Here is a 27,625-nt window from a genome sequence, read left to right on the forward strand (position 1 = left end):
TGTTTTAATATAGTGACCCCTTATATGAAGGCACACAGTATGCAGAATTTTATTACAGATTCATAAATATGGGGCTTCAATGTGTACTTTATATTACATTATCTTATCTTTTGTTATGATTATAATTTTTATTTATGAATAATTTTGGTTCTTTTATTACATTGTGGATCAGATTAACATCTTGACGTGTGACTATAAAAATGAATTTCACAAACATGTGCCAACATTTGGGCAGCAGGGGGGCACGGTGGTAACATGTGTGCCTCACAGCAACAAGACCCCGAGTTCGATTCCCGATTGAGGTGCCATTCTGCGTGGAGTTTGTGTTCTCTCTTGTTCTGCATGGGTTTCTTCCAAGTGCTTTGCTTTCCTTCAATAGCTAAACAAAAACATACAATGTAAATTGTATTGGACAAATATCCCAATGCCGAAAAGTTACTTGCCAATTACTCAATCGGGATAACACAAAGCAACATTGCAAAAATCTTGGCAGGACCCTTCTGATTATTGAGACTCATTGAGGCTTTCCTGGCAAAACAAGCTAAATAATAACAATGTAAATGAGCCAGAAATGTCAATATCATATACAGTTTCCCATTGCCGCATTGGCTTCACAGCATATTAAGAATATTTGCACAATCCCCGTTTCAACCATGCAAGATTTAAAAACAGAAAACTCAGCAAACTTATCTCACCAGGTACAGCAGAAATTCCATCTCTGAGCCAGAACGAAGCCTGGCAATGCTCTGACGTTAATGTCTCCGGAAGGGCTCGTTGAGGCGTACATTGGTTTTTTTCGCACCTTTGCAGGATACCGCATCGACCATGTATCGGACGGACGTGTCGGGTCTCGTGCGGGCTCCCATCGACAAAGTATGGACGGTATTCCGTCCCTTTGGCAAGGTAAATGATAATGCGTTGGGCACAACTCAACAGCGCACCGCAAAAGCCTGCAACAGGCCCACATTGTTCACCCATAACATTGCAAATGTTGTGGCTTGGCTCTTCAACACATCGGTGTGCTGTACTGGTAACGAATTGGCATGTTCTGTTTACGTGACAAACCTTACTTATTGGCTGTGTCAGGTGGTGGCGGATTTAACGACACATTTATATATTTACACTATCTACCCTAAACAACCTGTATTATGGATGATATTGGTCGCGAAAGCCTCCGTGTTAAACTCATATGTACTTTTGTCTACACGGGTTGTCAAAGAACCCTTGTGAGCACTGTTGTGTGTGTAGTGTGTGTCTCACGAGGCACACACAAAAGTCTGGAGGCACCACGATTCATTAATAACTTAACAGGGCTACGGGTTAACAATACTCGGGGTTATTCTAGACCTACAAAGGGATCTTTACATAAACTGAGTCACCGACGACCGACACTCCAAGACCCCCGAAGCGACGCCGCACGATCAGCTCTTCCCGCCAGACAACCCCGATCGCTCCGCCCCCGTCCCTCTTATTCTCTCGAGCGTGGCCTCGCTCCGCCTCCGGCCACGCCCCTTCCTCGGTCTCTCGCGACGGAACCGGAGCCAGCGTCACATGTCCCCCGGGTCCCCGTTTCCGGGTCCCCTTCACTACTCCGTGTCGGCACATCCCATCTCTCTCGTCTGTGACGGGACCCTGCTCTATAGGGCCTGCATCCCTGCCACGTCTCCGTCGGCCCCATCGAGAGGTACGTGCGCACTCATTCACCAGTTGTAGTTATAGTCGGCTTATATGCCGTAGAGATGCTATTTACGTCTCTACATCACCCCCCCCCCCCCTTTATGAAACTCAGCCGTCTCGGCTGACTGACATATAACCCATGCAACGTGTGGGCCTCCAACTTTTAACACAACAGAACAACAATAAATAATTCCGAACGAGGAATAAACGATATTTACACTGGAGTGGGAGGGAAGGGAAACAAAAATAAAGTTGCAACTATTTACAATGGCCGACCCACCCCCCGGACAGCCCACGACTACACCCCGCATATGTAACGCCGCGCCCGAGCACAAGATGAGCCCGGGTCAGCCGTAGACCCATCTGGCTCGATCGGCGCCCGCGGACCGTGGGTGTAGGTGCACTGAGACGACGGAGGATGGTCATTTAAATCGAGCAGTCTTTGCCCGAGTCCTTGATGCCGGGCCGTTAAGCGAGGGGGGTGCGGACCCCTGGAAGTTCCGGGAACTGCCGGAAGACGACTCGATGAGCATGGTACCTCCCGAGGCGAAGAACCGCCAAGCAGTGGGGGGTAGGGCGATGGCGGCTTCGGACTCCTCCGTCCACCCCAGGCCGGCAATACTGGTGACGTTGGGGCCGTTAGGCACTTGGACCCTGTGGGCGGAACAATAGAACTGTCCTGAGGAAGGACATCGGCCGACGCGCGCCCCAGCTCTTCGGACTGACCAGACACCCGGCCCTCGGGAAGTGGAGATGAAAGACTAATGGCAGGTGGAAAAAAAGTTTTAGCCGTGACGGATACACAAACCAGTGGCGGCGACCACTGAATCCACATGCACTGCGGACTCCGCACCTCCACCACTTCAACCGGGCCCTGCCCTGGTTTGTGTAATTTCGGGGAGGTAACCATCGAGATATGGGGGCAGTGGAGCCACGCCTTGTCTCCTGGCGTCCATATAGTTGTGGACTGGCGGGGCTTGAGGAGCTGTTCGTTGGCCGCCTCCCTAGCTTCTGCCAAACGCTGTAGGGTAAGACGAATGGGGTTCGATATATTTGTACAATTTTCTAGCGGCTTGAGGTGTACATCAATTGGTGGGCCACGCTCCCTTCCATACATTAAAAAGAATGGGGAAAACCCATTAGAAGCGTGCGGGGCAGAACTATATGCGGCGAGCATGCCCGGAACATGTACGTCTGGGCTTCATTGACATGTTGGCACAACATCGAAGTCAGGGTTCTGTGTAACCTCTCCACTATACCGTCCGTCTGAGGGTGATAAGGCGATGTGCGCACCTTCTTGGTACCCAATTGCTCGCAAATCTCTTTCAACAGCTTGGACGAAAATATTTTGCCCTGGTCCGTCATGAGACCTTCAGGGGTGCCTTTATCCAATACATAGCCATAAAGGAATGCGTCCGTGATGGTTTCAGCTGACTGGTTTGGTAGCGGCCTGTCCATTGGCCAATGCGACAAATACTCCACCCCCACCAATAATTCCCCAATGAAATTTCTTGCCTTTAGCAGTAAGGACATGCGGTGGTTTTGCGATAGGCGCAAAGCCGGGCACAAATCGACGGTAATAGGAGGCAAACCCGACGAAACTTCGCACTTCACCCACTGTCTTGGGAGTCGGCCACATACGCACACACGCCGTTTTGTCGGGGTCCGTCGCTATTCCCGATTCACTCACAATGTGGCCCAGATATTAGACCAGCCTCTGCAGAAAATGGCATGTTTGTGGCTTGAATTAAAAATTTGCTGCCCACATTTTGAAAAAGACTGCTCACATTTTTTATAAAGACTGCAACCGTTGTAGGTGCTCCTCGAATGCACGTGCAAAGACAATAACGTCATCGAGATAGATGAGGCACAAATCCCACTAGAACCCTGCGAAAACTAATTCATAAGCCGTTGGAATGTGGCTGGGCTGTAATGGAGTCCCATGGGAAGGCGATTAAACTCCAACAAGCCCAGGGGAGTTCGAAATGCCGTTTTAGGCTTGGACCTATCATCTAAGGGCAACTGCCAAAAGCAGGAAAGCAAGTCAAGGGTAGAAAAGAACCGTGCCCCAGACAGGGCATCCAGGGAATCATCCATCCGCAGAAGTGGGTACACGTCGGCAACAGATATCTTGTTTAACTTTCAGAAATCCACACAAAACCTGAAGGTGCCATCCTGCTTTTTGACAAGGACAATTGGAGCCCCCCACGGACTGTTGGAAGGGGCGATAATATCCGCGGCTAGCATCTCCGCGACTGCATGGCGAACATGCTCCTTCTCAGTCGGGCTCAGACTATACGGGTTCTGACGAATGGGGGCCGCATTGCCTGTGTCGATATGATGGTGTACCAACAACGTGCGGCCAATGTCGTATTTGGATTTGCTGAAGATTTCCGAAAATTCCTTAATGAGCGCACGCAATGCAGATCTCTGCACCTCCGACTAGTCAGGGCTTTCGGCACAGAGTGCGTCCACCCACGTGTCGTCGCAACTCTCACCCTGCTCCGCAGCTGTGACCATCTTGACGGGGTCCGTCATTACCACATCGCCATCTGCTGGTGATGCGTGAGCTCGGACCGTGCCCACCTGTATGACAGTGGGCCCAAGACCAGCATTTAAAATTTGAATGAAAGGCTGCTGGTCATGTCTGATGATAGTCTGGGCCCCTACCAACGTAAGGCCACGGCTCACTTTGTTGGATGGTATTAGAAGAACACCTCCCTTGGTGGCATCCCCATCGAGTTGCCTCCTGAGGCGCAAAGGCACCAGCATTTGCGCTCCAGGGGGAATTTTAACTGTTTTCTGCACGAGTGCTGGGATCGCAGCGTTTACTTTACACAGTCGAGTGGGGGAGGGCAAAAAGGCCATTCTATGGTCGGACGGCAATTTCAGGCACCCCTGGTCAATGAGGATCTTGAGGGGCATTTTCCCTAGAAAATCCGTTCCAAGCAGGCAAGGCACGGCCAACGATTTTGAAACTAATACTGGGCCGGTTATTTGAATATCGCCAATGGCCACGGTAGCCGACATTTTCCCCATAATGCCCAAACAACCACCATTTGCCACAAAGCACGGGACATCAACTGGACAAAGGGTAGCTGATTTAGCAGGTAAGCAGTCAAAAATAATTTCAGATATGATGGTAGCGGATGCTCCCATGTCAATTAGCATCCACACCTCTATCACTTGCACGGTGCCAATGACGGCCGAGGATGCCACGGCTGCGGCCACAATGCATTGGCCAAACGCCAACCACTGACCAGGTCGCCTTGGCCATCCGTCGGCCGCCAATTTCCGAACTACCCGCCCCGCACCCCGAGCGGACGGCCCCACACGCCAATCAAGGCCGAGGCACACAAAGAAGTCTGGAGGCACCACGATTTATTAACAACTTAACAGGGCTACGGGTTAACAACACTCGGGGTTATTCTAGACCCCCAAAAAGGGATCTCTACATAAACTGAGTCCCCGACGACCGACGCCTCAAGACCCCCGAAGCGACGCCGCACGGTCAGCTCTTCCCGCCAGAAAACCACGATCCACTCCGCCCCCGTCCCTCTTATTCTCTCAAGCGTGGCCTCGCTCCGCCTCCGACCATGCCCCTTCTTCGGTCTCTCGCGACGGATCCGGAGCCAGCGTCACATGTCCTCCGGGCCCCCGTTTCTGGGCCCCCTTCACTACTCCGTGTCGGAACGTCCCCCCCTCTCTCTCTCTGTGACGGGACCTTGCTCTGTAGGGCTTTCTTCCCCGTCACGTCTCCGCCGGCCCCATCGAGAGGTACGTGCGCACTCATTCACTAGTTGTGGTTATAGTGGGCTTATACGCCGTAGAGATGCTATTTACGTCTCTACATATGTATGTTTACTTCTTTCGCACCTTATGTAGCCAACTGTGCTAAAATTGGAGGTGCGGGAGTTAATATTTAAATTCATTTTGCTCAGTGAAAAAGTGTCTCTAATCAGCCTTAGTACCTTGTTCACACCATCTTTGCTCAGGCTAAGAATAATGATAATAATTCCAGTTTTGTACCAAGGAAAGCTTGAGTGAGTCTCAAGACTCATTTAGAGGAAGGTACGGCATTGGGATGTTTGGCCAATTCCATAATGGGTGTTGGTTTTCATGTAGGAGGAACTGGAGTGCCCAAAGAAACCCCAGACCTCACAGCCCCAAACTTACATCTCACAAGCATCGATGGTCACTCATCCGAGCACCAACCGTGCTCAATCCTGCCGAGATTTCAGGAGATCTATCGCATTTTGGTAATATCGAAACGTCTACAAGTCCCCTGTTGATTAAATTACGTACACGATCTCCGAGTCAGCAAAAGCAAAAAGTCCTTCACATCGTGTATTCCTGCCACTTGTTTCATCTCTTTATTTTGAATGTTTGTGTTTTAATCAATTGAAATTAGACGTGTGGTCTCAATGGGTTCTTGCCTGCTCGGAATAAATGCAATTAATCAATGCAAATGCTGAACCCTGCTGAGCACAATTTTTTTAATTCGTTGAGGCTTTGCAAGATAAATATGCAACATGATAATTACTCGACCTTTTCCTACACTTGGGGCATCTCATCCACACAGTGTTCAACCACCACGCTTGCAGCTCATATATATTTCACTTCTTCTTTCCTCGCACTGCTTGACTTTGGAAATATCCTCCCATCATCTGTTTTCCCCACATTCCTATTAACCTTGGTTAGTTCAAACTAAACCTTTTTTTTCCAGGTAAGACCCACTGAGCTGTATAGATATTTTTCAGAAGCAACCTGGCCAAAAATGATAACTCAACGAAATGCCTTATCATGTGGAATGTATAGCAGTCAAACTCTAAAATGCGTAATGTTGATTATAATTGTGGAGGGGAAATTCCGGAGGACCCAGAAAAAAAATCCACGTGACCACGGGGAGAGAGACATGCAAAATCTAAATATACAGCAGGCGTCAGGGTCGGGATCCAACCCACGACCTCCTGTATACCAGGCGAGGTAGTTAATATCTCGCCACCGTGGATACGCATTGACTCGATCTAGTGTAGTGCTGTTTGTTGCTGGCCGCTTGGCAGTTTGGTTCCTTGGGCCTGTGCTCAGCAACTTTGATAATAGAAAGAAAAAAAATACCTCACTCACCTTCAACCCTATCGCCTCTCTCCATCCCTCCGCGTGGCTTCACGCGTCCTCGTTTACCCGCCCGGGTGGAATAGGAAATCATGAGTTGGTGGAAGATCTACGACTCGGTGGAGCTGGAGCACCCCGGGAAGGACGAGGTGGGAGCCGTGCGCTCCTTTGTCATCTCCTCCGACAAGAGCCGCATCCGCGAGGAGCTGGTGCTGCGTAACGACGCACAGCACGTGCAGGTACGGCGGCGCCCAACACTGCCACCAGCCTTTTATTGAGATTGGCCAAATATTTAAATCGTGACAAAAAATAAGAATAGGCTTTACCCCTTTACGCCAATAATACAGGAGGTGTTAATGATGTTCAAACTCCCAATAGGCACCAATTTAAAGTCATCATCAAGTCATCATCAAGTCTGCATTAACTACACATGCTTGTGGTAAAACATTGAAGCAAACAGACGTGCATTGACAATGTATGCATTGTACTTGAAACTGATTGGCCTCCACCACAGACAGCCTCCTTCATGGCCTCATCTCACCACCAGTGTTCGACCAGATGACAACGCCAAAAGGCGAAGAGCACAATGTCGAAACAAATATCAAAGCATTACTAGAGATACATATATTTATTAATTTACTCACAAATCACTCTTCTTCTTCTTGATGTAGAGCAACAGCTATCGTCTTACATTGAGGTGGTTGAGCCAGGCGATTGTGTCAGGAGTAGCGGGGCTTTTCGCTGTGACGACGCCTCCTTTATATTTGTGAATAGTGCATCAAAGATGGTAAATGCGTTGTGCACAGTGCTGGTATACATGTTTGTTTTTTGAGAAATGCCGATATATTTGATGAGAAACCTGCGTGTGTATTTCGACCACTGGTTAAAACCCATCGTTGGCCTTGTTACATTGATGACCGAGTGTCTGTCTCGTGCACAACTCGACAGGTCTACAAGCTGTTGTCCATGGAGCCTCAGACAGCTTCCATCCACAACGTCTCAACCTCCATTCGCATGAATGCATGTGAGTGTGCGTCCGAGTGAAGCCTGCACCTCCGATCAAACATTCACAAAGCCTCGATACCCAGCACGGTGAAGCATGACCATACGATCCCCACGCCCACCCCAGTTGTGGGGAGGCTTTCATTGACAAAGAGCTTCAAAATAACACTTTTGTGGACAATGGATTTACACGGAGCCCGGTTATCATAAACATTGCCACGACCATCACTTCGGCTCGTGTAACTCGCTAAAGTTTCTCGCACGTCGGTACAACACAGAGAGGCAATTTATTGACCGAAATAAATGGCAACTGTGCAATAATGCACAGTTGCCATTTATATAACAACGCTGAGAGTCTATCGAACTTTAATATATATTTTTTAACTATTTTCTGAAACAACTACTGAGTTTTCGTTAAATCCATCAACTCAAATATTCGCCCATATCCATTTCCATCGAGCAAATAATTCTAACACGCACTTCAGCCCCCCACCCATACACTGCCCGAGACCATATTTACATCGTTTTTAGACAACTTGAGTTGGTTATGCGACAGACTGAAGCTGAACAAAACAATACTACATTTCTGGGAGAGACCTGCTCAAACAACTGAAACAAAATATCAGAGAAGTGACACTTTCTTTACAAATTCGAGTCGTCTATTTACTCATTATTATGTATCCCCCCCCCCCCCCAATACTTACGTTGAACCATCAACTAGAGTTCTGGGGAATATCAGGGCAAATTGAGGGCAGTGGAGAATTGATTCGAGATGGCTGTTCATTGAAATGGAGATATTAATGTGGCGATAATGCCCCACAATGAGTAGCAGGGGGGAGGGGGGGAATTCAAATTTCAACTCCGTGTAAAAGAACTCTCATAGAGAGAGTGCACAGACCACGGGGCGACCCACTTAGCTAGATACCAAGGCTTCCGTCCATGGTTTGTCCACGTGTTGAGCATTTTTTCTTTCAACCTTTCGCAACACACAACTACGGGCATCTTCAGAGGTGTGCATCTGACGATCATATTTAATAATGGCGAAATTTACATAAAATAATACGTTATTTACTCATAGGATGGGACAACGAGCCATTGTGGGCAAACCTTCACGTGAAAGGTTCCCGCACTAGTGGGTGGCACAAGCTAGAAATAAATTACGCTCAACATGTGGCCTTACCAAGTAGGCCACCCTTGGACTGAAGCCTTGTGTTTAAGATTTCGGGCAAGTGGGGGTTATAGCCTCGTGGTCTTTGCACTCTATTGGCAGAGTAAATTCACACCAATAAATGAATTCATCTAATCTCCTGCCACGCAAAGCAAAATCAACCCTACGTTCTAAATACAAGAGGCTCGAGAGAATAATCGCGCTGTGCCGTTCGCAGCCGGGGTGGGCCACACGCGCGTGGAGTTCAACAACACCTTCGACTGCCCGAGCGCCGGCGTGGCGCAGGACGTGACCCGGCGCCAATCCGGCGCCTACCGCGCTGCCATCTCGGGCCTCGACCGATTCTTCCGGCCGGCTGTGGGCGTGCTGCGCATCCGGCTGCTGAGAGGCGACCTCCAGTCCCCCTGCACCCAGCACTACCAGCACCGCGGTGAGCTGGAGTGGACGCTGCTGTGCCCGCTCCATGATAATGATATGCACTGTCCTTGAAGTTGTTTCTTTTTGTTTGCATTGTGACTGCTTGTGTTGTGGTTATTGCAAACATGATGCCTTGTATAAAGTTGTCAGTTTTGTACCAGTTGAAAGGGTAAAAACCTATTACTATATTTTGCCACTGGTAAATGAGGTCTCATAGTGTAAATGACCTCAGAAATAGTTCCATGATTGTCACTTCTGCGGACAATTCTAACATAACGCGATGCACTGCTTTGTGAAAGTATGATATGAAAACGCTGTCTCGTGACGCGATTCCGATAGCACTTAGGTAGCCCCATAGCAACAGGAAATGATGGACAGCATGTCAACGATTTTCTCAATTGAAACTTTACAAGATTTCAGATTTTTTTTTTGAATGCTTTTTCTCCTTCTTTGTGATTTAATTTTCCCGTGTGTGCCTTTCGCTGCAGGACTGCCCGGCGTGTTTGTGGTGCTGCAGATGAATGATGGGATAGAGCAAGTGTCCACGACATCTCCGCACAGCAACCCCATCTGGAACCAGAGCTTCTCCTTGGACCTCACAAAGGAGAGCACCCACGTGCAGCTCGCCCTGTGGTGGGCATCCCCCCCCCCCCGCTTGAACAATACAGCAACAGGACAACGCAACCCACAGACTACAAATGAAAACAATAACACCTTGGGTCGCACTACTAGTTGTGTTTTGAAACGTTTGTTTTGTTGTCATCCTGCTTACATTTGAGAACCAGGAGTAGTTAAAGGGGAGAGCTTTACACCAAAAAAATATGAGCAACTGTAATTCCGTGACCTGAGCTGAAGAGTGGGAGTGGAAAAAATCATTGAATGCAGCGACTAGTTGATTTTGATTGTGTGATAGAGACACCTATTCATGGATGACTGATTCACAATATTGTTTAAATCATCAAACTACAGTACTGCAGTGATTATTTAATTCAAGGTATTTTATTTCACCATAACTGCTTTTAATGCATCCCATTTTTCTCCCATCATTCTGCTTCTAGCTAAAGGACCACCACATGTAATACCATTGATGTGTGTCATTGCAATCATCTCTGTGCTGAAGACGTCTTTCCAGTGTGAATGGAACAGTGACCTTGTTCCCTTTCTCTCGGAAGGGGGTTCCGATATTAACCATTTCTTCCTTAGCTCCGTGTCCAGATGCCCAGACAAAGTGGCAAGCTGTTAACTTCCTTGCCTTGTACACGGGAGGTGTGTGGGCTCAATCCCGACCCTGATGTTAGGTCTGAACGATTTGGGGAAAATATCTAATTGCGATTTTTTTTACAGATATTGCGATTTGATTTGCTTCAGTTCAATATTCACTGTGTAATAGATTTAAAACATGTGATATTTTAATGGTACCACATGATACCATGAAAATATTAACTGCTCTATATATTCTAATGCAAGGATGAAAATTTAAAAGATATGAATTGCTTCCAACAATTCATATGTATTTATCAACATGTATTATGAGTTTTTTTTTATTTAAATAGAACAATCAAACATAGAACAATTGTTAAGCTTTATTTTATTTTATACCTACGTGACTTTACCGAAAGAACCAAAGAGTATGGATTCCTGCAGTCACGAAAGCTTCAAATCAAGATTCAAATCAAGATTAAATAAATAAAGTTATAATAATAAAAAATAAAATAATTCCAATAAAAAAGTAATAGGACCTTTCACATCGCAAAAAATCGCAGCCTTTGCGATTTGCTAATCGCATTGTTCTAAATTGCGCTTTCGATTTGAAATCGATTAATCGTTCAGCCCTACCTGTATGTTCTCCCCGTGGTCACGCGGATTTTTCTGGTTTTTCCCTCCACAAATAGAAACATGCGTTTAGAGTATTGGCTGCTGCTATACATTTCCACATAATGAGGAGCCACTTCGTTGCACTATCATTTGTGGCCAGGTCACTTCTGAAAAAGAGCTATATAGCTGAGTGTGCCTTACCTGGAAAAATACAAAATAAAATCGTTGTATAGTTTATGATGCAGTAGGTGACGAAACTACGAGCACACGGATTTGATCGTTCACCTGTGACTCGATCGCGCCCGTAGGAGCGAGGAGAAGGGATACAACCGGCAGCTGTCGGCGGTCAAGGTGCTGCTTACCGATGTGAGCACGGACACGAAACACATGCAACTCAACCTGCCGGGCCACGGCTGCCTGGACGTGGAGATGCAGGTGAATATGCAGCAGGTACGCACACACTCACGTGAGCAGGCAGCAGCGTTTATGTGAACACCAGATACTCTGAGCATCTATTAAGGCCAGTGGGCCACATGAGGCTCTTGGCTGCCTTTGTCTCCCCTGCGTTGAGGAGGCCCACACCAAACCCTGTATTCATTCGAGGCAAATTTTCCCTCAGAGGCTCTGGCCAGATTAAAATTATATTTTTACTGGTATCGAGCTATTCATGAGGAATTGTAATACGCCTGTTAAGCACTCGTGCATGGCGTAATGCGCAAGTTGAATAAATGAGTATTCGGGACAGGCATGCTGGCATGAGCAGCAAGTAAAAGACTCAGAGACATTAGTCCCGGTGAAATTCCACGGTCAATGACAAAATGAATTCCTTAATATGTACAAAATAAATAACAAGCAAGTAAGCCACTCGCACCCAACAATTGTTTTTTTGGTTTACGACAGCCATCACAATGATTATAGGACAGGGTTGCCACCTGTCCTGTTTTTTTTCCAGGATCACCCTCTTTTTAAGGTAGCTGCTGCCCTGGGAAATTTATAAATATTCTCGGGGCATTAAATTTAACAGATCTTTTTTTGTCAGTTGGGCAATAATAATAATAATAAATACACGACTTGAGATGATGCATGTTCATTAAGATCTCTTCTCCTTGTGGGATTTTGAGTTGTTCTTAATTCCATTGACATGTCCCAGGTTTTTTTGCACTTCAGAGGTAGCAAGCCGAGTATGAGAAGGGCCAATTTGTCTGAGTAATGGGTCAAGCTTTGGTTGAGTGACTTAGTGATTTGTTGTCGTGCCAGTACAGGCACGCCATGCAAGCCAATAAAAAACTACTAAATCACGCAGCACGCAGCACGCACACTATCAAGGGCCACCGCTTCACGATGGCTGACAGCCTGTTTGTCAATCCACTGTGGGATGAGGGCCTTCCCCATGTCGTGCAGGAAGGGTCATTTAACCATACTTCACCACACTGGTCAGTGCGGGTTGGTGAAGGTGGGTGCCCTCTACTGCCCACAATGCCTTCTACAGCTGTCTTATTTGTGGTTGTTGCTCATCCAAGTACTATCCAGACTCAATGCTGCTTAGCTTCATGACGTCGGGTGGATTCCAGGTGTTTGGTCAGAGGCCTCTGCTTAACAATGCTACAAATGAATTAACATAAAGTTAAGTAAAGCCCAATGGCTGTAATTCGTGTAATTCATGCATGGCATTTGTGAGTCAGACACCCTTGCTGTGTATCCGTAGCTTGGTTTCATGATTCACTTTCGTTTGGATGAACTGTAAGCACAGTTTTACCAAATCAACTGCATAGGAGCTGGACGCAGCTTGGATCTGACCAGTGAACCAGTTTTATTCCACTCTGGGATTTGTCAACGCTCCATGGCAGATGTAAGAAAAGTAACACTCCTCCAATTATAAACACAATTAGCTCACAGTTTTCTCAACCGTACCCTGCCAGGATAATTTTTTAAAGAACAATTTTCAAATCCTGTGAGAATTGTTTTTCTTTCTTTCTTCCAGCACCGTTTTATTCCCCGCACTCCAACCAGGCTTTGTACAGATTTGTTCAATATCCCAATGGGCAAACGTACAGCCCCAAGGCTGTTTTCACGAATGTTACCAAAGAAAGCAAATTTTAGGTGCAACAACTGGGCTCGTGATCGCGAGCGCATGACGCCCATTACAGGATTACAGCTTCTTTTTTATATTTATAATAAGCAGGGTGAATCTTGAAACAAGGCGTAGGTGTTCAGGAGATCATTCAGAACAAAGAATGTCACAAAGATCAGTGTAAAAGAGCAAATAACCACACACCTCACCGAAGTTATTTTAGTCAAACAAATTGAATTGCAGCTCTCCGACGTGTTTAGCGACTGCATTCTGGACGTGCAGCAAAACTTCAGACGCCAAAGTTGAGCCAGAAAACACATCAGAAAGTTCCGCAGCCAAATCTACTGCCAACACTTACGCAGTTGTAACGATGATAGCATGAGTATTAACAAGTACGGTATGTACCAAAGCAAACAATAAAATACTGTTTGACTGAACTTGGGACTTTTTTTTCCTTTATGTAAAATGGTCACTCTGTGTGCCCTACATTTGTGCACATAGCATATTTCCCCTGTTTAACACGTAGGCTTTCGCGACCAACATTATCCATAATACAAGGTTTTTGGGTTAGATCGCATAAATATATAAATGTCGTTAAACCCGCCACCACCCGAGAAAGCAAATTTTAAGGTTTGTCACGTAAACAGAACATGCCAATTCGTCACTAGTACAGCACACCGGTGTGTTGGAGAGTAAATCCACATAATGTACAATCTCAGTACGATGTTATGCCAGTAATTACCACTAGCATCATCAGGCGACGGCCAGATTTGTGAAACGTCGTTCTCATATTGTAAATGTTGTGGATTTATTCTCCAACACACCGGTGTGCTGTACTAGTAACGAATTGGCATATTCTGTTTACGTGACAAACCTTACTAATTGGCTGTGGCGGGTGCTGGTGGGTTTAACGACACATTTATATTTACGAGAACTAACCCAAAAAATGTGTATTATGGACATATCTCCCCTAATTGCTCTCAAGCAATGTGAACGGAGCAGTGTGTGACCTCAGCCGCACCGCATCGGAGTCGCGGAGTACATTATAATGATGATGATGACGGTGATGTGTCTGGCTGCAATTGGAGATTAAGTGGTCATCAACGTAATAATAATTGGCCTCAATCATTCAATCAAGTGACACGCCTGTAAAGTGGAAATCTTGATAAGGCAGACCATTAAACATCGAAAATAGCTGCCATATTCACCGAAATGACGAGCGATATTTAAATGCAGTAGATCCACACTTAGGAAAAACATTGCCACATCACCACCCATGACATACCAGGATTCATTGTAATAGTATTGAAAGACCAATTTGTATTAATTTTGTGGAATTGGTTAGGTTAATATAACCTCGTCATGGCTATGGGTACATTTCGTGCCCTCTGCCCGTTAAAAAAAAAAAATACCTGATAAAACAAAGACTGTAATTTTCAAAGTATTACAGGCGCTAAGAAATGTTAACACCACAATTGAAATGTGCTGCTTTACATGATGTTCTGTGTATGATTCTTTAATTTATTTAGAGGTCGTTCTGACAGTTTTTTTTCCAATTTAATCATCCAAATCATAGGCTTGCTTGAATTCAATGTCGTTTGCATACAAATCACTTGCGAGTACAACCATGCGGAGGGAAGAACCCAGAGTAACAACGAACATCCGAGTTCATAGAAAATCACCAGCAACGGAATTCGTGCCCTGAAATGACGGCCATAAATCCGGAGGCCACGCACGCTGCGCAACTCTGATGGTGCGGGGAGTTCTTTGTATGTTGAACTTCTTTCGCACCGTACGTAGCTAACCATGCTGATCAGATGTGCGGGGGAAGGACAACAAACTAAACACAACAATCAGTTATTAAGAAATTAGTTTTCAATCTGGACGATTTAAAAGTGCAGAGCCCCAGTGGCTTCCTCATATCGGAAGGAAGAGCACTCCAAACGGCGGCTGAAGCGCATCTGAAATCGCGCGATGCAGTGACCGTCTTTGCTCGATGACCAGCCAAAAACCGCTGCTGCGAGCATGAGCGGAGTTCACGTGATGACGGTTTATGCTCATTGACGAGATCAGCAAGTTATTGTGGTTCATTCGTGGCAAATACTTTGTGCGCAATGAGCGCGACCTTAAAATGTGTTCGTTCGGCAACCGAAAGCCAATGCAGCTCGGCGAGCACTGGACGGACACGGTCGGATCTTGCAGTTACTGGTGTGCAGTGTGTGCCATTTGCGTCTGGTTGTGTGCGTCCAGACAGGAGCTGTGGCGCAGGCCACCCCCAGCGTGCTGGACACCATTCGTGACGACCTCCTGATGCTCGTGAGGTCCTTCATCGAGGACCCTGGTCAGACTCTTACCTTGTTACCGCCGGCTTGTGTTGACGTGGCTCCAGGTCAATCAGCTTGCCAGTGAATTCCACCACCGTCTTTTTAGCCACCCCTGGAAATGCATGCAGGCCTACGCAGGGGAACAGCACTCACGTGGTGCGCTATTAAAGATTGCCTCCACTTACCTGTTGTATTCCAATGATTGAATCCCTTCCTCATGTCACCCGCAATTTGAAAACCTGGGGTGCAGCTCACTTCCTACCTGAACTGGAGCCATGATATTACTGATATATAATTTTTCAACAAGAGCGCAGCAAGGCCAGTGAAAACAAAGTTAACATAAATAATGCATTGATGTATGTATGTATGTGGCAATGTACAGTAAAAGTGTAGGCACACATTCTTAATGATTAGGCACGTTTCAGGGTATACAAAATATGTGCCCCGAGTATAAATAAGCCTCTTGAAGTAACTTCAGAAGTAGTTCTGTAATGTCAGCTTCTGGGGCCGTCCTCTGATACAAAGTGATGTACTGCTATCTAAATATCCAAATGGAAATGTCCTTATGATGTAAATCGCGAAATTAGAATTGTGAGAAAAACAAATTCCAAGACCCGTGAACCACTGGCAGCCCCGTGGTGGCCTTTAGTGTGGCCCCCGACAAAACACAAACGTGAAAAGAACCCCAATCAGCATCGTGCTGCTGTCAAACCCCAATGGTTTCAAATGTGTGGCGGCCCTCGCACTGATGATGTCTTATTGGCGAAAGTGCCCCCCCCCCACCCACCCCCTCTGAAAATGCGTAAAGAACGCTGCCCTAATGGACCGTCGGTGACTGAAGGACGGCGAACGTGCGGCTCTGTGTGCAGACCACCCCTACACGTGGACCATCATGCCGCGCATGCAGTCGGAGCCCAACCTGGCGCTGGAGGCTCTGCCGGGCTACGCCGAGATGCCCATCTCCACCGAGATGCTCTCCCCGAACAAGATCGCCCGCGTCATCGAGCGCGCCACGGAGTTCGTCCACTCGCAGGTCACTCTCACAGACCTGTCCACCCCTTGTCAGTGCCCTACCTTATTACGGACCAATTCAGACCTTATTGGTCACCCCGTGCCCTTATACATCTCGACGTTCATCCTACAAAGTCCCTTCACAGGGGAGAAACACAAATAGACATTTTTGCTGTTGTTGCCCGTATTGAAACGGCTGTACGCCGTGTGGACCTGAAAACTCAATATCCCTGTACAAGAATACGGATAAGCGTATGGGTTGACAGGTGTGCTCTTGCCAAAGCGAGACTCACCCTGGCCTCTCGCGACTGCTCGCCTGGTTTCAACAAACACACGTGACTCTCGCATTGCGGACTTGTTGCATTGCTCGTAGTCATTATGCCGCATCATTATACGGAGAAAGATCGAATAGTAAAACCGCACGAGCATCTCTCTCTCAGCTCCAGCCCCCTCGTCGTAGCCAGCAGCAGCAGACTGCGACGTTGGCTTTTAGCCCCTGAAATCACATTGCTGCTGCCATCAAGCGCACGCATAGAATAGAATTTCTACCGCTGATGATAATCGCGACGCTACCACATTACAGACAGGCGGATGACTGGACTGGTGGACTGGTGGACTGATTGAATAACCCCATTTCAAGCACTGTTGAAATTACGTTGAATCATCAGTCGAGGGTGCTGGCGTGCATGCGTGCGTGCGCTGCAGGCGGGCTTGACCCAGCGCTACAGGGAGAGTGAGGACAAGTGGACGGCCTTCTTCAGCGGCTTCCTCAAGCCGCCCTGCTCCATGATCGAGCGCTGGAGGGACGACGAGGAGTTTGCGCGCTCCTTCATACAGGGTGGGGGCCCTCGCTTCGCCCCGGGTCGCTCGCTCGCTCACTCACTCACACTTCGCCGTGGGGGTGAGCTGGCCACGCGCAACCAGCACCAGCGAGGCCACCCATGCGCCCAGTGGACGCGCTCCGAAACCCGGCGAGCCGAGTTCGATGCCTGCTCACAGCCGTCGACACCAGTGGCGAATATTTGAACTGGTTCAGGGCCTCCCCTACGTCGACTCAGCCTCATATTAGGACCTGATACGGTGTGTAAAGATAGCCAATAATGGAGGCAAAGGCAGGCAGGCGTGGTGTTGGCCACCCACCCCCTCGTGTGTCGTGCCACCTTCTTCGGTGCTCGCTACCAGCACTTGCCCCAAACGTATGTAAAGGCTATACGGGGGATCTTTGTATGTGGGTACATGGTTGCGTGTGTCCACGGCTGCAGGAGCTAACCCCATGCTCATCAAGGTGTGCAACAGCCTGGACCAGGTTCCGCCCGACATGCGCTGCCTGCTAGGACAGGACCGCACGCTGGAGGAGCTCATGAGCGAGAAGCGTCTGTTCGTCGTCGACTACAAGGCGCTCGCAGGTGAGAGCCGCTCACGCACGCGCGGCACACAGACGTGCGTGTGGCACAGACGTGCGTGTGGCACGCACATCTGCTGCGTGATCTGCGGAGTTGCGTAAGCATTCTAGCTGGGATTGTCTTTTTGAATGATTGGGTTGACTGTCTTGCCACGAACCTCACTCTCATGTGTGGAGAGCTGGTGGGAAAGTCCAAAATAGAGCCTTTTTGGGTTGGATCGCGTAAATATAAATGTGTCGTTAAACCCGCCACCACCCGACACAGCCAATTAGTAAGGTTTGTCACGTAAACAGAAATGTGGATTTACTCTCCGACACACCGGTGTGCTATACTAGTGCAGTGTTCTTCATGGAGGCACACACTTGAACTTGGAGGCAACACGTTTATTTCACGGCCCTAACAGGGCTACTACTTAAACGTTACAACGGTCCACTAGATCCCAACAGGGCAACTACAAAACAAGGCCGGTCAGTAACGTACTGCCGACCATCCCGTCTCATATGCGACCGACGACCCAGAGCGAAGACCGAAGAGCGAGGACTGAAGGCCGTTGGGCACGCCGACTTCCCCCAGAGAGCCCCGATCGCTCCCAGGACCCCGGCTTTTATGCCGCTGAGCGTGGCCTTGCCCCGCCCTCGTGGGAGCGGTAGTGTAGCGGTTAGCGTGCTCCACTACGAACCCAGCGACCCGAGTTCGATTCCTGCTCATGGCCAACACCAGTGACGATTATCTAAACTGCTCTTGAGCCTCCCCTAGGTCGACTCAGCCTAAAATGAGTACTTGGTTCGTAGTGTAACCATCGCCACTGGGGAGACAAAGGCGGCCGGGCGTGGTGCTGGTCACACACTCCTTGTGTGCCTTGCCGGCCTTCGTAGGTGCTTGAAAACAGCACTTGCTCCTACAGTCTGTCAAGGCTATATGGGTCTTTGTGTTCATGCGTATTTATATCAGTTGTGAGGATGTGGTGCTGGTTTTCAGATGAATCAGAAAATTAGGCCTAGAAAGAATATATCGGATGATCTGAAAATTAATGTTGTCTTGAATTGATCTAAAAATGCAATGTCACAAGAAGTGGCATCGCTTCTGTAGTACATGACTATCCCGACAAAAATTCTGTCACGTAATATACTTTCGAGAATATTTGTTTAAAAATACTTACATTTAAATTATATGAAATGTCATGTTAAAACTTTAAAATGCTAGGATTAATATGAACAAATATGTTCTAATTGTTAAATATTGTGTGAAAACAATTAAAATTATGAACATGTATCCAATTTAAATATTTTTTTAAAATATGGATATATAAAATGAAATCGAAAATTGGGCCGAACAAATAAAAATCCGCCAACAGGTAAGTGAACCTGCCATGGGTCACCCTGAGGTCAAATTATCCTACAATGAGTGCTTAACCTAAAGGGCATCAGCAAGAGATCCGGTGCTACAAAGGTGACTGGTAATGGATGATTTGCCCAACAATATTCGTAAGCTGTGCCAGCTTAATATTTTGCGTTTATTGTATTTTAGTTAAATACATATTAAAATAAACATTCTACAAGTATACTATAAGTACATCTTGCTTTCTACTTTGTTACTGGACATTTGAATTTAAATATGTAAATAAACTCCCTATCCACAGTAAACTAAGAATGGATGTAATTCTGAAACAGGCTTTAATTTCTAGCCAGAGGGCTCAAGGGAGCCAAAATAAACCACGAAGGCAATTTTCACTCGCAAGAAGTAACACAGTCGGTATGACACGTGGCAGACGGCACAATAGCGCCTTTGTGTTTCGTGTTGTGTCCCAGGCAGATCACAGCCAATAGGGATATGTAGGCAGAGTTTGAAGCCTTAAGACAACCCCTGCCCCCCAGTACGGCTAACTCCACACAGTGGGGAAGAGAGTTGCGTGACCGGCGTAGTGTGCCCCGCGAAATGTCTTTAAAGTGAGAGCTAATCGCCAATGGGTGCGCGCTCGCGTGCTCGATACCACAGACATCCCGCTGCACCTGGAGAAGAAGTTCTACGCGCCCGTGGTGCTGCTGTACCGCGAGATGTGCCCGGACGGAACGGGCCGACTCATGCCTCTCGGCATCCAGCTCACTCGCAAGCCCCGTGAGCTCCACTGGCCCCATACACCCGCGGCGAGGGCCGGACTAAGCTTCTTGGGGGCCTGGGACTGCTGTAGTTGTGTTGTCCCCCCCCCCTCCCCCTGTATATTCAATTCCTTCTCTCTCCTGCTTTACCACCACCAACACCACCCATGCACAATGGCACACGCCATTGTTGGCAACGACCAGCTTGGTTGTTTGAGGTCTGTTTTTTTAAATGCGATATATGAATTGTAAAGCTACATCAAGTAAAAACAATTCATATTTGCACATAGCAATATTATTATAAATCATGCAAGGTAATGGTATTAGGATGCATTTAAACCACAAACCACAGCCCCACCACCACCACGCTCATCAAATTCCACATTTTTGTCCCGTGCCACAGCCGGCAAGAACCTGGTGTACACACGGAGGAGCCCTCCCTACCGCTACCTCTTCGCCAAGATCCACGTGGGCTGCGCCGAAAACCAGATGCACCAGTTCGTGTCGCACCTGGCGCTCACCCACCTGCTCATGGAGCCCTTCGCCATTGCCGTGCACAACTACCTGGGGCCCAAGCACGCCCTGGGCCGCCTCCTGCGCCCACACTGCACGGTACGGGGACCTCAAAGAGGGCAGCGCGTAACTCACGCGCGTCATCAATGTCCGGCCGAGACCGATATTTGTGTCTCCCTCGCCTGTTCGCCGAATAATCCGCCCGGTAGCTCAGAGGCAGGGCGAGCGCCGCGCATTTGTCATTTCGGTGGCCCAGATCGCTTTTGCAAATGAGACTATCCTGGGCCCTCGGATTCTTACCTGGTTACCTCCGATTAGCAGGTTTGGCGACGTGCGGTGCGAAAGAAGTTCAACATGCATACAAAGTAAATTAAACGCTATAACGTACCGACGGAGGTGGTTGGGTAGCTCAGAGGTCAGAGCGCTGAGCTGGCACTGCCAGGATCCTGGGTTCAAATCCAGGCAGCCACCTGTCCTTGAACTGGGTTTTCCAATATAGCGAGTTGAAGACCACATACCGGTTCTGCACTTAATTTGGTCAAATTTCAGTTCTGAGAATGGAAAATATCTGTTCGCTTGTTAGGAGACGACCATTACTCTCCCGCGTGACAGGGCAGGTAGGACAGTGCTGCCAAATTTGAAATCAGCTGCGAGCCGTGTGCGCCAACCACAGCGCCACCGAGCCAGATCAAGCAGACCCAGCCTGCCTGTAAGCGACTTGCACACATACCACTGAGGCCAACCAGCACAATCGATCGCTCTCCCGCTGCCGCCCGCCGTTCCGCAGGACACGATCGGCATTAACTACGTGGCGCGGCACACGCTCATCGCGGCCGTGGGTCCGCTCACCAACTCCACGTTCGCCGTGGGCACGGTGGGCGGCCTGCGGCTCGCCGTCGAGAGCTTCCAGCGCTACCACTTCATGGAGATGAGCTTCCCACGCGAGCTGCAGAACCGCGGGTTCGACGCGGCCGGCTCCGACGGACTCGAGGACTTCCTGTACCGCGACGACGGGTTCAAGCTGTGGCGTGTGCTGGGCACGTACGTGCGCGAGGTTGTGTGCCGCCACTACCACACGGACGCCGATGTGCTGCACGACAAGGGTGAGCGCACGTGTCGGCCACGGAGAGGGCGCTCCAGCTTCTAGACGATGACGACAGCTTGGGTTTTCGTGGCTGGTTTGTGTAGTAGCTTCCCCAATGTTTGTTCAGGTTGTATTGCATGTTGCTTGGCTCATTGTTTAGCATTTCGCTTCATGTGATGGATGCTTTAGCCTTCTACTACCACGTGGATGGAAATGTTGGACATGGTGCCGGACAATACGCAGCACCGAGGGCAATAGATTCGTTCTACTCTTTATCTTTGAGTGCCAATCCGTCATACGTGTGGGATATATTTCCAGGTAATTTGGTTACTGTCCATGTGACAATAACACTACTCTTCTAAAAAAAGGTATTGGCCAAGCAGACTAATGTAGAACTCTCCAGCAAAAATATTAACATTGTGACTCTGCGAGTCTTTGCTGTGCAACTTCCGTATTACATTATACAATGTGGCAGCTTGGTGCGGGAGTAGAACACATGGCTAGCTGTGAAAAGATAGAGATAAAATCCTGATCAAGGGTCGTTGACTCAACCTTTTATTAGTCCAGGGTCAATAAAATTGAGTGCCACTTTTGGATAAGTCAACGATCATATGAATGTGGAATTCCCACCACTGACTCTGGAATCCAACGGGAGGTGAGTGCCACCCGAGGTTCAATTGGGTGGGAAACCACTTCATTGCCTGGGTGGGAAACCACTTCATTGTCTTCCTGCCCAACACGTGTGTCGAGTAGCATTGATTAAAGCCAATGATGAAAAATCCACATTGCTGTTGGCAAATGCCAGCCTCTGAATAAGACTCTCAATAAGACTGAGAAAGATGGTACACACGATGTGATGGTGTGAATTTCCCTACAGCAGAGATTTAAACTTGGGACCAAAATTAAGTCTGGTGCTCAGTCAAAAATAGATATTTTATTTATCTAGATATAACCTCATTAAGTTTTAGGACTCTTCTCACCTGGGCTGTATGGCCAACTTGTTTATAATTATTCTAACATATGGGAGGACATCGATTAGGGGATAATACTCGAAAATGCATACGGATAGTTCATCAAACAATTTCCTCAAATGCTACGTACAAACGACCTCATAGCCCAGCAGGTCTGGACGTCGCATTCATATTTATCTCTCGAAAAATCAAATCCTACAAGGTAATGGAAAGTATTATCATTATGTTAACGCAACACAAAAAGACGAGAGAGCCACCGCACTTTGCATCAGTAACAACCAATGTGCTGTGGGTTTAGATGACGATTTCCCATCACCCCACAGCAGAGCAGTGATGAGTGCGTGCATCACCGTGCTTTGCACGTTGTCCGTATGTGTTACAGGCCTGCAAGATTTTGCAGCCGCCCTGGCTGATCGTAGGAGAGGCAACGTGACTGGGTTCCCGTCTCCCATCACCACCAGAGAGCTTCTGATGGTAACAACTCCGACAGCTCGATATGTTCACCGAGTCACACGGCATAATTGAAGTCGATAGGTTAGCGGACAGACCAAATGCAGAATAAATGAATTATAGATGACCATAAGATGCATGATTGTGCAAATGAGTTGACGGATGCATTGTAGGTTCACAGACTTGATAACAGATGGACAAGCAGGACTTGAAATAATGTTTCATTGAATACCAACCATTACCAATGTACATATTTGAATATGCTACGTGCAATAAAAGGGCAACTCTTCACCTCACAGTCCAGACACGTTCCATCTTTACCCACTGATCTTTCATTTCCATCCGACCGATAATTGGATAACAGGCATTGCATGCATTTGCTGATTGACACTGAACGACGGGACTGTTGAGGGATGGCCTAGTGCTGGCCATCCCTCGTGCAGGTGATATCGCGGGTGGTGCGCATTACACACATTGCAGAGGCGCAGCTGCAGAATGATACGAACTGAACTAAGACGTGACTTGCATGACATAGGCTTAGGCACCTTCTGTGTGTTGGCAGTGGAAATTCCACAATCCCATCATGGAGGGGGGAAAGTCTTTTCCAAGGACAACACCTGTTGACTTCCCACATAGTGGTACTCATTTCAACCATCCTAGACAGATGATGGGCTGAGTTCATCATAACTATAATTCATAACAATTATCGTAATACTAGGGATACCAGAGGTGTGGACTCGAGTCATGTGACTTGGACTCGAGTCAGACTCGAGTCATGAATTTGATGACTTGCGACTCGACTTGGACTTGCATAACAATGACTTTGTCCCACCTATGAGATGTGGACTCGAGTCATGTGACTTGGACTCGAGTCAGACTCGAGTCATGAATTTGATGACTTGCGACTCGACTTGGACTTGCATAACAATGACTTTGTCCCACCTCTGAGGGATACTGCTGTGGTGTAATGGTGGGAACAATGGACTTGGACCATGGACGATTCAGAGGTCTGCCCCTGTTGGGTCTCCTGGTGCGAAGTTGAAACAATGGGGCAGGTTTCTTTAATTCCATAACCACTGTTCTCCTGGCAGTATAAATGAGTATGCCACAGTTAGTCGATTTGGAAAAACCCACTTTGCTATTAATGCCATCTCCTGGTCACCGCACAGGTTTGGAATTTCACAAAAAATATGTGATGCATGTACGTTTAACTTCTTTCACACCGTACGTAGCCAACTCTGCTAATCAAAAGTGCGAGGGTAAGGACAACACACTAAACACAAAAAAATATGTTCTAAACAAATTATCTACCAACCCTAACCTCCAAAGCCACATATGACAATTTGTGCCAACACACAAGGCTTTAAACTTGGAACCTCTTGGCTGCGTATCAAGTGCTCGTACCACAGCACAAATTAGCCAGGCTCTTAAGAAGTAAATTATGTCATTGGACAAAGTGGTGTGTGCCTGTCCTCTCTGTTGTAGGAATGCCTGACTAACATCATCTTCACGGCCAGCGCTCAGCACTCTGCCGTTAACTTTCCCCAGTGGGATTTCTACGCGTACGTCCCGCCACGGTAAGCCGGGCCCCGAACACGATCCTAAAGCACCGCGTCGGCCACTCTAAATGGTAACAATCTCCAGGTCGAGTTAAACTAGGGATTACAAACCTCTGAGACAGGAAAACCCAGGACATTCCGTGAGAAGGAGAAGATCTCGCAATGCCGGAAGAGAAAATAATGACATCTAAACAAATTGTCTCCGGTGGTCATTGCGAGTTGGTATAGAGCAGTGGTTGTTAACCGGCGGTGCACGCACCCCCTGGGGGTGCGAAATGCCCTTTCTGGGGGTCCGAGACATGCCAGATTTTTTTAGAAGGTAAATCTTCGAAACCACAGGCACGTAAGTACAACTACTTTGTTTCATCAAACCCTGTGTATGTATTAACATTATACATGTCTTAACGATTAAGACCAAATGGGTGCAAGGCTGCAGTAAAAGTGAAGAAGCACTGGTATAGAGGCAACCAGAACCGATTCGTATATCAATTTGCCACTGATATTAAACGTGGCCAGGAATCGAAATTAGGTCACCGAGTTCAGAGCACATTGTACAAACCATTGTGCCAGTGTTCCTCAGGTACATTTTGTGGTGTTTAACACATTGCAATTCGGTGTAGTGTGGGTTAGTTGTATATTATAACTATGTGATTAGATTGGAAAACCTCACTGAGTCTCACGATAATATTTTTCAGGTTTCTGCTTTGGGAAGTTGGGTCAATTTTATATGTTTACTTATTTCAGCAAGAAGGGCCTAAAACGCTGTTAGGGCTCTATTGTATGGATAAATCCCATGCATATGAGTGACTCTTAAGCGTTCCACACAGACATATTTAAGAATCCCTGGCTGTACTGCCATCTCTTGGCCACCTCACAGTCCATGCCTAATGCAACTTGATATCATGTAACTGTGACACTTTCTAATGCTCTTAGTTGTTTGCGATGCACTAAAAATTGTAAGGCATTCTGCTGTGGTGTAAATTAGTCAACACAGACGAGTCGACCGAATGCCCTCTAGATTTGCAGGGCTGTACCTTTGCCGTTGTTTCAACGTCGTTTGCTGTGACCGTGTGGGTGGCCATTGCCCGTGCCTCTCCTGCCGTGTGTGCTCACAGCCCCGAGCAGCTGACCAAGTTCATGCCGGAGGGGGACGAGGACATCACGTGGGACTTCATTGCGAGCGCGCTGCCCGACATCGGTGTCTCCATGTTCCAGATCCTCTTCTCGCACATCCTGTCCATGCCATCGCTCGTGCCTCTCACTAAGGTGAGGCTCCGGGAGTCGCACTCCTCCAGGGTCACACATTAAGAACAATGAGCGGGGGGGGGAGGTCGGGGGGGGGAGAAAATCCACATCATTGAACTGAGCTCAGCAGATTTGTAATTGTGCAAATTTGGAATGAATTGAAATCTTGCAGTTTTGTTTCACTCCGTTTCGCTAAGTGTAACATCAGACAACGCTTACCTAAACTGAAGATAATTAAGTCTTAGACACGTGATTCGATGCATGTTACCGTAAAGCACGAGTAACCTATAATTAATGAATCAACGCTTCGTGGCATGTCTGGTGCTCACTCAAAAATAAATCTCCATCCAGGAAACACACATGCATCAAAGCCGTAAGTGAAATGGACAAGAGGTGTTTATTCTTATGCACCTCGCATTTCACCCGCCCTGCAGAATGCCGAATGAGTGAAACACAGTACGGTTGTTTAGAGTTTCCGACGGCTCTCTTGACATTTGAGCGTGACCTCGCGGCCGTTCCCCTGCTGTGTATTTCAGCTCAACGCAATCGGAGACGAGTTTCCGGGCATCCAAAACGACTTTCAAGCTCATCTGCGCAAGCTGTCCAGCGAAATCAAAGAGAGGAACGCACGGTTGGAGGCCGTGGGGAAAGTTCCATACCCATATCTGGATCCAGAAAATGTTGCAAGCAGCACCGACATTTGAGCATAGTCGAAGAGCGGTTGCTTATCCGTGGATCTCAATGAACTGCAAACACTCTGTTTAAAAGAATGTGGTGCATGCCTCTTAACCCTTTCCCATTCCGTATGTCATCGAAACGGAACCGGAAGAAAAACTTAAATAAAATAACACAAGTTCATTGGACGTTAGTAAAACATGTGCCTGACTGCATTAGACCAATTCCACATGGGAGTCTAGCCTGACCCTTGACCTGATCAGTGAATAAGGGAAAGAAGCTGATTAACAGCAAGTTCATTTAAACAAAAGTGTCCGTATGCAAAAGCGTTCGCATTCAGATACACCTACAAGCTTACAAACATACACACGTAAAGAGACCTTCCCGTCTCTCTCAAAACCAGCACGCTTAGCGGTCACCTATTATGGCCAGCACGGGAACGCTTGTCCTGCAGCTGTTGGCACGCTGCACCAGATGTTTCATTGAAAGCACAGATATTCAGGGGAAGGCAGACAAAGCAACAGTGATTAGCTGTGCCTACCGAACAATACGTCTCTTCTAACGTGCCTATGCCATTGCCTATTTAATTAGTTTCCCAGAAACTAAGCGTGTCATATTAGCCATATATTCCACCGGCTACGCCGAGCAATGAATACACTGTGCACGGAATGGTTATAACCTCCTTTTGCATTTGATTTAATGTAAAAACCACCGAGGATTGGGGCTCTCGCCTGGTTACCGAGGCAGCCGTTAGCACCGCTCTATATTTTCTTTATGAGCTCTCTCGCACAACGCGTTACATGAATGAACTCCATTAATCTCTCCTCCCACTATGAGCCAGCCCTCCGAGTTCATGTTTCCCTAACATGGTAATTGGTATTCACGGGCCGTAAGGCAAGGAGCTTTCAGAATATCAAACAAGCCTCATTAAGCCTCTCGATTTCCCTGTGTACAGTCATTACGAGCGCATAACTGCCACGCTCACTCGTCACTCTTGAACAGAGTGTTATTATATTTACATGAGCCTGT

At 47.5% G+C, this 27,625-nt stretch overlaps 1 protein-coding gene across 1 annotated transcript; it reads left to right on the top strand.

The window, feature by feature from the left end:
• The first annotated feature begins 825 nt into the window (after positions 1–825).
• Positions 826–26,807, top strand: LOC144939919 (polyunsaturated fatty acid 5-lipoxygenase-like). Its single transcript, XM_078866782.1, has 19 exons — positions 826–903; positions 1,644–1,684; positions 2,076–2,211; positions 6,879–7,031; positions 7,741–7,816; positions 9,180–9,392; positions 9,868–10,012; positions 11,503–11,629; positions 15,516–15,606; positions 16,459–16,622; positions 17,306–17,438; positions 17,863–18,006; positions 19,999–20,118; positions 20,503–20,711; positions 21,400–21,715; positions 23,050–23,141; positions 24,603–24,694; positions 25,792–25,942; positions 26,458–26,807. The coding sequence occupies exons 1-19, from the start codon at positions 826–828 to the stop codon at positions 26,623–26,625; spliced, it is 2,649 nt and encodes an 882-aa protein (XP_078722908.1). The 3' UTR covers positions 26,626–26,807.
• The last annotated feature ends 818 nt before the right edge of the window (positions 26,808–27,625 follow it).

Source organism: Lampetra fluviatilis, chromosome 1, assembly GCF_964198595.1.
Source record: "Lampetra fluviatilis chromosome 1, kcLamFluv1.1, whole genome shotgun sequence".
NCBI lineage: Eukaryota > Metazoa > Chordata > Hyperoartia > Petromyzontiformes > Petromyzontidae > Lampetra > Lampetra fluviatilis.

Excerpts from the sequence above, each read along its gene's own strand:
- LOC144939919 (XM_078866782.1), top strand. The coding sequence starts at position 826 with ATGTATCGGACGGACGTGTCGGGTCTCGTGCGGGCTCCCATCGACAAA. Across the intron at positions 7,032-7,740 it reads ACGACGCACAGCACGTGCAG|GTCTACAAGCTGTTGTCCAT; the intron begins GTACGGCGGCGC and ends ACAACTCGACAG. Across the intron at positions 9,393-9,867 it reads CCAGCACTACCAGCACCGCG|GACTGCCCGGCGTGTTTGTG; the intron begins GTGAGCTGGAGT and ends CTTTCGCTGCAG.